General features: G+C 43.2%; 1 protein-coding gene across 1 annotated transcript in view; it reads left to right on the top strand.

Annotated features, from left to right (window-relative positions):
- Positions 1-1,000: 1,000 nt before the first annotated feature.
- fam107b (family with sequence similarity 107 member B) overlaps positions 1,001-12,976 on the top strand; it is a 155,829-nt gene continuing 143,853 nt past the window's right edge. The window contains exon 1 of the mRNA XM_043714190.1: positions 1,001-1,070. Within this exon, the coding sequence (XP_043570125.1) occupies positions 1,040-1,070 (31 nt within the window). The 5' untranslated portion in view covers positions 1,001-1,039. The remainder of the gene's footprint in view (positions 1,071-12,976) is intronic.

Raw genomic sequence — 12,976 nt, 5'->3', positions numbered from 1 at the left:
TCGCCTGAGGCAGGATATGAATCAGCCTCGGGCCATCTTTTCAGGTGGAACATTTTAGAATCTCGCTCTGTGTGAAATAAAAATCATGTTACGTTTGGTACTTTCATCAATCACTTTCATTCTGCAGCCTCTTTGCCAAAGGGAAGAGTTTCTGTAGACCTTTCCTCGAGAGCCCTCATCACCTTTTGTCAAAGTCCTGACAGGTTTTGAAAGTTACAGTACAACCATTTTGTTTTTAATTCAATGGCAAATTAAGGCACCTTTGTGACAGGACTCCTGTCATTTGGAACTGCATATTGGTTACTAACAAGAGGAGATTGTCATCCCACAATTCAAACCTGCCCCAAAATGTGGAAGGACAGATTGTTGTCCATCTTTACCAGATGCCCTAAAACAATTTGACATTATGTATTAAGTGTAATTGGCAAAAGAACGATTGATTTGGAGATGGGAGCTGAGATTGCCTAAATATCCAGATGCCGGGGTGGAATTTGATCTGAAGGAGAAGGCATCGTCTCTGCAGAATAACCGGAGCATTAGTCAGGCGACAGTTGCAAACTTTATTTCAGAAACAAGGGCAAACAGGAAGACCATTATTCAGTTTATAAGCTGTGCCTAACACAACCACACCACAAACCACAGCTCATCCGGTTTCCAACTGTGTTGCAATCCATTTTGGTCTTTTTAAAAAAAATTATAAGCAAAATTTAATTCTCTATGAGTATGGTAAGTCAAACAGAATTACAGACTAAACCTACAGTTTAATTTCTGACGTGACAGTATTTAATGTTTGTTAGAAGTGCACCATTTAAAGTGTACGGTGAACAATACCACTGTACTCCTGAGGTTGCTGTCTCCAGGACATAACATGCTATTGTTGCTGCCTGTTAAAGATCAGTTCTTTCTTTCTCTGTCTTGCTCATCAACCAGTATTTTGCTGTTAACCCTTGTTTTTATTCTGCTTATCTTCTCATTATCGCCTGTGGCCTTTGCTAAGCAGGAGCACTCACATGAAGAGGAGTTATCTACATTGCCAGATATGCCAGCAACAGTTAATGGGCCATTATCAGGTACAGTGCTCTCATCAACTTCCGTTCAGAGTTGCTTCATTTGAATGTTTGTAATGTGCAGTTAGCAGATTGTTCCTCTTGCTTGCCAAGTCAAAAGAATGGATTATTGATTTCCAATATCAGCTTTGGACCTATGAATTCTCCCAGGGTGGAAATATTAGCCTCGAGATGGTCGAGCTTCTATCCCAATTAATAGCTTAGATGACAGCCTCCTCCTGCCATCTTAATTGGTTGGACTTTGATTCTAAAATGGGGAATTCCTGCAGGCATCTTCCTTAATCATCATCATTTTTTGATTTTTGCGTCACAGGTAGGCAGGGTGGTTAAAAAGGCGTTTAGCACATTTGCCTTCTTTGCTCAGACCTTTGTGTACAGGAGTTGGGATGTCATGTTGAGGTTGTACAGGATGTTGGTGAGACCTCTTCTGGAATATTATATGCAGTTCTGGTCACCCTGTTACAGGAAGGATATTATCAAACTGGAGAGGGTTCAGGAAATATTTACCGGGATGTTGCTTGGAAACGGAAGGTTTGAGTTATAGTTGGTTTGGCTGGAACTTCTTTCACTGGAGTGTAAGGGTTTGAAGGAGGATCTTTTAGTGATTTATACATTTGTGAGGGGTATAGATAAGGTGATAACTGTTGCCTTACAATGCCAGGGACATGGGGTTGATCCCGCTTTCAGGTGACTGTCTATGTGGAATTTACACATTCTCTCCGTGTCTGTGTGGGTTTCCTCCAGGTGCTCCGGTTTCCTCCCACAGTCCAAAGATGTGCAGGTCAGGGTGGATTAGTCATGGGAAATGTAGGGATACAGGGATAGTGTTAGCGAGTGAGCTGCTCTTCAGATGGTTGGTGTGGACATGATGGACCAAATGTCTAGATTAGAGTGGTGCTGGAAAAGCACAGCAGGTCAGGCAGCATCCGAGGAGAAGGAAAAATCAACGTTTCGGGCAAAAGCCCTTCATCAGGAATGGAGGCAGGGAGCCTCCAGGGTGGAGAGATAAATGGGAGGGGGTGGGGCTGGGAAGAATGTAGCCAAGAGTTTCAGGACATGGTTGAAGAGCTTCAGGGCAGAGATTCTTGTGGAGAGAGGAGGAGAACTTCTTTAAGGCAAGTATCCTTGCAAGAGGATTACAGTAATGTTAAAATCAACTAGGCAAAAGTGAGGACTGCAGATGCTGGAAACCAGAGTCTAGATTAGAGTAGTGCTGGAAAAGCACAGCAGGTCAGGCAGCATCCCTGGAACAGGAAAGTCAACGTTTCAGGCAAAATGAGGTCATGGCTGATTCGTGGCCTAACTCCATATATCTGCCTTTGGCCCATATCCCTTAATACCCATGCTTAACAAAACATCATCTATCTCTGATCTAAAATTAACAACTGATCCAGTATCCACTGCTGTTTGTGGAAGAGAGCTCCAACCGCTCCCACCCTGTGTGTGTAGAAATGCTTCCTAACATTTCTCCTCAATGGTCTGGCCCTATTTTCAGACTATGTCCCTTAGTTCGACAATCTGCAATCAGTGGAAATAGTTTATCTTTATCTATCCTGTCTTTTCCAGCTAGTATCTTGAAGACCTTGGTCACATTAGCAATTAGTGCTTCATCAGGCCTGTGGCCTAATCAATCTCCACAAGCCTTTCTTCTGATTCTCCATTGTCAAACTAAAGGGAGAACTTCAGATAATAAGGAAATTGAATGGATTGAGGCAATTTTCCCAGGTTTTCACAGCTCTTCCACAAAGTTACAATAATGAGCCTTCTGGGAACATGCATCCCCTGAAAGACAATCCCACAACAACGTGATCTTGAGGCTATCGCATGATGATAACTTCAACCAAAGAGGAAGGAAGGAAATCCTGTTCAGAAAAGGAAGTTACTGTCACCTTATGGAGTTTGACAAGTGGGAATATGACTGCAGGCAGTTTATTCCTGTGCTCGGTCAGCAACAGTGAATAGAGGAATCAGATTTTGAAAACTGATGATCCTTTTGCTATTGAGTGAGTCTCTTCAGTTCAACAGCATATGCTGTAGGCACAGGGACTCTTGTGGTGCTGTGGTAGTGTCCCTACCCCGATCCAGGAGGCCTGAGTTCAAGTCGCATCTGTTCCCGAGGTGCTATAACATCCCTGAACATGTTGATTATAAAACATCCACACCGTGGATCTGAAACCAATTACTTGGTTTACCAGGTAAAGTCCAAATGGGGGCACTGTTGTTAATTGAACCAATATTGAGCAGTTTATCAAACTGTTGTGAGCAAAACAGTGTATTTTTGCAGAATCTTTAAATATTTTTAAGGCAGAAGTAAATAAATTCTTGATGACCAAGGGGATGAAAGATTATCAGGGGTTATGCAGGAATGTAGAGTTGAGGTTAACATCAGATGATCTTATCGAAGGGCCAAGTCGCCTATTCTAGTTCTTTGTTTGTATGTTTGCATTTGCCACTCTGGCGAATTTTAAAAGTCTGCAAAACCCAAGTGCAACATTTCAACAGCTTCTGAACGTAAATAGCACTGAGACAACTGAGCTTTGAATGTGTAGGCATTTAAGTAAAAATTCCCAGTAGTTCCAGAATAACTTTCAGGAGGAGGTTGGGACTAGTTTAGTTTGGGAACAAGGTTGGCATGGACTCATTGGACCGAAGGGCCTGTTTCCATTCAGTATGACTCTACCACCTGTGCTGCCCCGAATTGGCAGTGGACTGTAACCTGTACCACTTACAATCTCATATCCTTGAGTGCCAGTGGTCAGAGTCCAGCACTATTTCCATTGTACTGCCCCGGGCTGCTGTCTCTGTTTGTATTATATTTCCTGAAGAGTCCTGTCTGTGCCTAACCCTGATACACTGCAACACAGATACCACGTCACCAAAGCAACAGACAGACACAAGAAGCAGGAATTTTCTGGCTGAATAAACACGCAGTTACTTGTCAATAGAAACACAAGACTGTTCTGTAACAGACACTAGCCCATTCTGCTGCTACCTCTGCTTTAAAAAAAAAGGTCTTCCTTAGGTCAGTCTCAATATCTTCAGAGAGAGAATTTGCAGCCAACACTTGGGTTTTGTTGCTGACGCACTACTGTGCATCTGGTTCATTCATGCCCTTTAGGGAAGGAAACTGCCATCCTTACCTGGTCTGGCCTACATGTGACTCCAGACCCACAGCAATGTGGTCGACTTTTAACTTGGCAATAAATGCTGGCCAATGACACCCCCATCACAGAAACACATTTTTATAAACTCTCCCACCTTTTCTGTGTCATTCTGTTCTCACAGATCAATAGCCAATTCCCCTCTGCAAGCCATAATTGGATATAACTCCACCTCCATTCTCAAGTAGAGCCCTGGAATTCCAGATTCTGCCCACTCAATCAGTTGTAAACATTTCCTTACACCACCCAGGATCCTCATTCCTCACTCCATGAGGGCTACATGTTTTTCTACAACCTCTACCATCGGGGAGAAGGTACAGAAGCCTGAACACACGCAACAGCTGGTTTCAAAACAGTTTCTACCCTACTGTTGTTAGAATACTGAATGGACTCACAAACTCTTAACATTCGCCTGTACCTGTGTTTTTGTTTTTGCTGCTTTTTGTCTATTATTTACTATCTATGCTACTTAACTCTGCGATCTGCCTGTATTGATCACAAGATCACTGTGCCTTGGTACAGATGACAATAAATTCAATTCAATGTAATTCCATTACATTTATCCACGGTCACTTTCAGGCTATTTTTTAATTCTAGATTTTTATTAGAACATAAAAACTAGGGTCTAGGAGCAGGAGTAAGCATTTCAGCCTCTGAAATCTACTCTGCTGAAATTGGATTGAATTTGAATTGAATTCAGATTACATCACCTGCCCTCCAAGCTACATGGATTTTACAGGAAACTAACACAGTCACGATGGGCCAGAAAATCCTATTTTGTGCTGAGACCCTTCAATGATACAGGAAGTAGGAATGGGAAAAGCTTTGAGATGATGTATCAAACCCTTTGATTTGGACCCACTGCACAAATCACGAAAAAACTTAATCAGTTGGATATCAAACCCTCAGTCCTTCTACAATGGCTTGATCTCCGGTTTCAAATACTTCCCCTGAGTTAGTACTACACATAAGCCATACAACATCACTAAGGTCTATGTAGCTATTACTAAAGTTACATTCTGCTGTGAAATTTGCTAAGTTGAGATGATGTTAATGATACAGTTATTGAGAGTGATTCAGAATGATTTAAGAAAAATCTGTTGTTTGCCAATGATTGCACCATGGTCAGCACCATTTGCCACTCTCCAGATACTGAAGCAGTCCATGTTCAACTACAACATGATCTGGATAACGTTCAGGCTGAGACTGACAAATAGCAAGAAACATTCACATCACACAAATGCTTACCTCCAATAAGTGACAATCTAACTACTGCCCCATGAAATTCACTACATGTCCCACTATCAACATCCTGGAGATTACCATTGACCAGAAACTCAACGAGAGTCACCATATAGGCTACAGGGTGGCACAGTGGCTCAGTGGTTAGCACAGCTGCCTTACAGCACCAGTGACCCAGTTCAATTCTACCCTCGGCAACTGGGGTTATGGAGTTTTGGTGTTTGCGGTGTCTTGGCTGTGTGGAGTTTGCACATTCTCCCTGTGTCTGTGTGTAAGGGTAGTCCAGTTAGGGTATGGATTTGAGTGAGATGCTCTTCAGAGGGTTGGTGTGGACTCAATGGACTGAATAGCCTGCTTCTGTAATCCTAACAGCAGGTCAGAGGCTAGGACCACTGTGGTGAGTAACTTATCCCATGACTCCCCAGCACCTGTCCATCATCTACAAGGAACAAGTCAGGAGTGTGGTGGAATACACATCCACATACCTGGATGCGGCTCTAATAACCCTTAGGAAGTTTGACATCAGCGAGGACAAAGCTGCCTGCTTGATTGACACTAACACTCTGTAGCAGCAGTGTGCATGATCTACAGGAAGCAGAAATTCACGGAAGATCCTCAGGTACTACCTTCCACATGGAAGAACGAGGACAGCAGATATATAGGAACACCACCCTCTACAAATTTCCATCCGAGCCACTCACTTGGAAATATTTCAATGTGGTTGGTGCAAAATCCTGGAATTCCCTCCCTCAGGGCATTGTGGGTCATCCTACAGCAGATGGACGACAGTGGTTCAAGAAGGCAGCTCACCCCACCTTCTCAAAGGGCAACTAGGGACGGACAGTAAATGCTGGGCCCAGTCAGCGATGGCTACATCCCATGAGTGAATAATATAAGACACAAAAAGTGAGACTGAAGCCAAATTAAAAGAAGAACATATTGGTCAGAGTTTGCCCCTTTCTTTGAAGAATGGAGGGCTGATGGGGAGCATGTTACATTGCAACAAACACAGTCAGTCAAGTTGCAGCAAAGTTGGCAGGGCTGGGAGATGTCTCTTGCCCGGGACTCATCTTCTCCCGCAAGGTTTCTTTCTTTTTTTGCCTTTTCTTTACTTCTTTTTTTTTCTTTTGTTTGTCTTTTCTATGGAGCGTTTTTTGGCTGGTTAGTTGGTGAAATTAGCATGGCAGCTAGAGTGGGCCATGCACGGAATGGTGGCTCCTCACGGTGGTCAGTAGCGGCAACAGCAGAGACAGAGACATCCCCCCGGCCTTCCAGGCTGGCGGCATATCAGCGGTAAGGCTGTTCGGGTGATCTGGGGCAGCGGCAGTGGGTTTTTCAAGATGGCGGCAAGGTGATGTCGCAGAGAAGGGTGGCCGGTGCAGGACTCTTGGTGAGAAGATGGCGGTGGCTGGTCTTTGGGGTGAGTGTAGGTTCAGCACAGGCTGTAGTGGAGGAGAAGCAGTGGTGTAGGTGCTGTTGGTGAGTTGGCTCAAGCCTCAGGACTCTCTTTCAGTGATATCTTTTATCCTTTTTATTCTTAACCTATTCAATATGGCACCTGATTGTGATGAGTATTGAAGCTTTTCCTGTATTTTACTGAAATAATTCATTGTAAAATGCTAGTGACAATAAATAAATCATTCATTCATTGGCTTGTGATAAGCTGAGTTTCAATCAGAATGTTTAGGATGGAAGGCAGTGCATTGGTGAGTTTCTCAGCCTATCACAGGCTTTGACACTGGCATCTCAGGTCACTAGAAGCTGTCATCCAATCAGAAGATGGCAATTTTTCAGTTGAGGCGTACTCTTCAGGGGATCCAATGGCAAGGAGGTAAGTTGTTTTTATAAACCTTCCATGGAGTGGTAGTTGCAGAGAGGGTGAGGTGCATTGGAAGTTTTCAGAGAACACTCTCTTGATTCTCATCCATGCCTGCAGTTGTCTCCAGATTGCAGTAATTAGTGCAACCCAGCAGGAAGATCACCCTGGTTTCCCAGTTGGGAAATTCACCACCTTTTTCCCTCACTAGTGAAGGCAGGTTATCAGGGGAGTTGTGAGCTGAGGCCCTGAGGTGGACATAAGTTGACTGTTTATAGAATATAGACCAGTGCAGCACAGGAACAGGTCCTTTGGCCCACTGTCTGTGCTAACTGTGGTGCCATTTTAAACGAATCCCACCCACCTGCACATGGTCTGTATCCCTATTCTCTGCTTGTTCATGTGTCTGTCTACATACCTCTTAAGTGTTGCTATGGTTCAAGACCTGTAATTGGTGGTGGGTCAAGATTGGACCTTCTTGCTGGGACAGTCTTTGCTGCGAAGGGAAGAAATGAGCAATTATGTCACCTGGACTGACTAACCTACTTGCCCTCCCCACCAGTTTGCCTGTGAGCTCCAGGAAGGGGAAGATTCATTTGTAGATTGAAACAGCAATGAGCTCTTCACAGAAACATCCTTGTTTGTACAAGAATGCTGGATGGACACAGTCAACGTGTGAGTGGCAGCTCTCAACGTTAGCTGCTACACCACATGCTTATCTTGTCATTTATCAGAACTGTTCTGATGATTTGCTCATTCTCAACATTTGGTAAACTTTCAAATGGTGACTTTGTCAGTGTATTCACAGCATTTTCTGATTGACACACATGAACATGTGGAGGCCATTTAGCCCCTTGAACCTGTTCTGCCTGCTGTTCATTAAGATTATGGCTGATCTGATGATTGCAGGTCAAACATTTTGCCCTGTATCCCTTCATGTCTTTGGATATCAACATCTACCAACCTCAGCTTTCCAATTTGATTGTGCATCAATTGCCATTTAGGGAAGAGGATTCCAACCTCCTATATAACCTTTGTAGAAGAATGCTTCCAAAGTTCACTTCCAAAAGATTTGGCTCAACTTTTAGACTATGCCCCCATCCCTAGACTCCCTAACCAATGGTTTTCCTGATGTGGAGGTGCCAGTGTTGGACTGGGCTGGACAAAGGTCAGAAGTCACATGACACCAGATTACAGCCCATCAGGTTTATTTGAAATCACAAACTTTTGGACCACTGCTCCTTCACCCAGTGAAATGACTTCACCCGATGAAGGAGCAGCGCTCTAAAAGCTTGTGCTTTCAAATAAATCTGTTGGACTATAACCTGGTGTCATGTGATTAATGTTTTTTTCTGGATTTACACCCTCTGGTACCCCTTAGTAATATAAAATCTTTAATGAAAACAACCCTTAAATCTTTCCAAAGTTTTGACTAAGAGCCCTGTTTGTGTAATTTATTTTCTCCATAATTTCTGGGTGTCATTCCCTCCAATGCCAGTTTAAGCTCCCTCGGGTACAGTGCCCAGAACAGACTCTGATTCCTCCAGCTATGGGATAATCAAGGTTTCATAAAAACAAAGCAGATTTCAACCAGATTTCCAAGAGTCATAGAATTTTTCACATCCCAGGTTTTATTTATATCAGAAAATACTAAAAGAAATCTGGAAAAATGATCAAAAATCAACATAGACAAAACGTACACAGACAAGAATTCAGAAATCTGAAGTGCAAAGGGACTTGGGAGTCTGAATGCAGGATTCTCTGAAGGTAAACTTGTAGGTTGAATCAGTAGTTAGGAAGGCAAATGCAATGATGGCATTTATTTTGAGAGGACTAGAATATAAAAGAGGGATGTACTTCTGAGGCTTTATAAAGCTCTGGTCAGACCACATTTAGAATATCATGAGCAATTTTGGGCCCTATATCTCAGGAAGGATGTACTGGCTCTGGATTGGCTCCAGAGGAGGTTCATGAGAATGATCCCAGATGTGAAAAGTTTAACATATGAGGAACGTTTGAGGACTCTGAGTTTATAATCAATGGAGTTTAGAAGGATGAGAGGGGGATCTAATTGAAATGTACAGAAACATTAAAACATTAAAATATACCCAAAAATAAAACAAAGAAGTAAGATTAGGGCCAATCAAGGATAGTAGTGGGAAGTTGTATGTGGAATCAGAGGAGATAGGGGAAGTACTAAATGAATATTTTTCGACAGTACTCACTCTAGAAAATGACAATGTTGTCTAGGAGAATACTGAGATACAGGCTACTAGACTAGGTGGGATTGAGGTTCACAAGGAAGGGGTATTAGAAATCCTGCAGAGCGTGAAAATAGATACGTCCCCTGGGCCGGATAGGATTTATCCTAGGATCCTCTGGGAAGCCAGGGAGGAGATTGCCAAGCCTTTGACATTGATCTTTAAATCATCATTGTCTATAGTGCCAGAAGACTGGAGGATAGCAAATGTGGTTCCCCTGTTCAAGAAGGGGAGTAGAGACAACCCTGGTAATTATAGACCAGTGAGCCTTACTTCAGTTGTTGGTAAAGTGTTGGAAAAGGTTATAAGAGATAGGATTTATAATCATCTAGAAAAGAATAATTTGATTAGGGATAGTCAGCATGGTTTTGTGAAGGGTAGGTCATGCCTCACAAACCTTATTGAGTTATAGAGTCACAGAGGTGTACAGCATGGAAAAGACCCTTCGGTTCAACCCGTCCATGCTGACCAGATATCCCAACCCAACCTAGTCCCATCTGTCAGCACCCAGCCTATATCCCTCCAAACCCTTCCTATTCATATACCTATCCAAATGCCTCTTAAATGTTAGAATTGTACTAACCTCCACCACATCCTCTGGTAGCTCATTCCATACACGTACCACCCTCTGTCCCTTAGGACTCTTTATATCTTTCCCCTCTCACCCTAAACCTATGCCCTCTAATTCTGGACTCCCCAACCCAAGGGAAAAGACTTTGCCTATTTATTCTATCCATGCTCCTCATAATCTTGTAAACCTCTATAAGGTCACCCCTCAGCCTCCAACGCTCCAGGGAAAACAGCCCCAGCCTGTTCAGCCTCTCCCTATAGCTCAAATCCTCCAACCCTAGCAACATCCTTGTAAATCTTTTCTGAATCTCCACTACACCTCCAATTTTGTTGTCATCTGTAAACTTACTAACTGTACCTCTTATGCTCGCATCCAAATCATTTATGTAAATGACAAAACGTAGAGGGCCCAGCACCGATCCTTGTGGCACTCCACTGGTCATAGGCCTCCAGTCTGAAAAACAACCCTCCACCACCACTGTCTGTCTTCTACCTTTGAGCCAGTTCTGTATCCAAATGGCTAGTTCTTCCTGTATTCCATGAGGTCTAACCTTGCTAATCAGTCTCCCATGGGGAACCTTGTCGAACGCCTTACTGAAGTCCATATAGATCACATCTACTGCTCTGCCCTCATCAATCTTCTTTGTTATTTCTTCAAAAAATACAATCAAGTTTGTGAGACACGATTTCCCACGCACAAAGCCATGTTGACTATCCCAAATCAGTCCTTTCCTTTACAAATACATGTACATCCTGTCCCTCAGGATTCCCTCCAACAACTTGCCCACCACCGACGTCAGGCTCACCGGTCTAAAGTTCCCTTGTTTGTCTTTACCACCCTTCTTAAACAGTGGCAACATGTTTGCCAACCTCCAGTCTTCCGGCACCTCACCTGTGACTATTGATGATAGAAATATCTCAGCAAGAGGCCCAGCAATCACTTCTCTAGCTTCCCACAGAGTTCTCTTCCCACAGGATCTATAACACAATCCCAATAATTCCTATAAGCATGGCATTCTAACTGGAACTATATCAACAAACACATCGAGTTCGACTCCATCTACCACCCCTGAGAAAAAGCATAGGAAATGACATCACCACCGGAAATGACATCACCAACCCAAAGAAACGCAAACATATAAATAGAAAGCAGGTATCATCAACAGGAGTTCTTTGAGAAGGTGACCAAACAGGTAGATGAGGGTAAACCGGTTAATGTGGTGTATATGGATTTCAGCAAGGCGTTCGATAAGGTTCCCCACAGTAGGCTATTGTACAAAATGTGGAGGAATGGGATTGTGGGAGATATAGCAGTTTGGATCAGTAATTGGCTTGCTGAAAGAAGACAGAGGGTGGTGCTTGATGGGAAATGTTCATCCTGTAGTCCAGTTACTAGTGGTGTACTGCAAGGGTCGGTGTTGGGTCCACTGCTGTTCGTCATTTTAAAAAATGACCTGGATGAGGGCATAGAAAGGTGGGTTTTAGCTTTTATTAATAGAGGGATTGAGTTCCGGAACCATGAGGTTATGCTACAGCTGTACAAAACTGGTGCGGCCGCACTTGGAGTATTGTGTACAGTTCTGGTCACCACATTATAAAAAGGATGTGGAAGATTTGGAAAGGGTGCAGAGGAGATTTACTGGGATGTTGCCTGGTATGGAGGGAAGGTCTTATGAGGAAAGGCTTGAGGCTGTTTGACTTGAGGCTGTTTTCATTAGAGAGAAGAAGGTTGAGAGGTGACTTAATAGAGACTTATAAGATAATCAGAGGGTTAGTTAGGGTGGACAGGAAGAGCCTTTTTCCAAGTATGGTGACGGCGAGCACGAGGGGGCATAGCTTTAAATTGAGGGGTGGTAGATATAGGACAGATGTCAGAGGTAGTTTCTTTACTCAGAGAGTAGTAAGGGTGTGGAATGCTTTGCCTGCAATGGTAGTAGATTCGCCAACTTTAAGTACATTTAAGTCGTCATTGGACAGGCATATGGATATACATGGAATAGTGTAGGTGAGATGGGCTTCAGATTGGTATGATAGGTCGGTGCAACATCGAGGGCCAAAGGGCCTGTACTGCGCTGTAATGTTCTATGTTCTATGTTCTATGTTCTGTAAAGAACTGCGGATTATAGAAATCTGAAACCAAGGCACAATTTGCTGGAAGAACTCAGCAGGTCTGTGGAAATTAAACAGAGTTAACATTTCAAATCCACTCCTTGTTTTTGTTAAAATATGCCCAATTCTTCCTCCATATGTCTCCAGTTTTTACAGCTATCACTCTACTTACATGAAACAGCAAGATTGCAGACAGAGTTGCACCTGAAAGACTATGTTCCATGGCGTGGGAAGAGAAAGATGAGGAAGAGAGATCTACAGAGAGATTCTGTTTCTTGTTTAACTTCCTTTCCTTCAGGAAGTATTGGCACACTGCTCAGTGCTTCCCTTTTCAAACAAGGCTGACAGCTCATATGGACACTCTCAGGAAGCAATGTGTGTTTTTTAAAAATTCATTCATGTGATGTGGGTGTTGCTGGCTGGGCCAGTGTTTATTTTATATCTCTAAGAGTCAACCACATTGCTGTGGGTCTGGAGTCACATGTAGGCCAGACCAGTTAGGAACAGATGATTCATTCCCTAAAGGAATTAGTTTAATGTATGTGTGAGATTATGTGTGTGTTTGTGTAATTGTGAATGTGTTTTTGCCATAGGTGCGTGTCTCTCTGCGTGAGACTGTGTGTGTGTTTGTGTAATTGTGTGTGTTTGCTACAAATGTGTGTGTGTTTGTGAGACTGTGTGTGTGAGAGACTCTGTGTGTGTGCTCACAACCTTATATCCTTCACATTGCCAAGATATCCCCCTGCCAAT

Source organism: Chiloscyllium plagiosum, chromosome 23 (genome assembly GCF_004010195.1).
Source record: "Chiloscyllium plagiosum isolate BGI_BamShark_2017 chromosome 23, ASM401019v2, whole genome shotgun sequence".
In the NCBI taxonomy this organism is placed as follows: domain Eukaryota; kingdom Metazoa; phylum Chordata; class Chondrichthyes; order Orectolobiformes; family Hemiscylliidae; genus Chiloscyllium; species Chiloscyllium plagiosum.
Note: the sequence above shows the minus strand (reverse complement) of the source record. Positions and strands in the feature narration are given on the sequence as shown.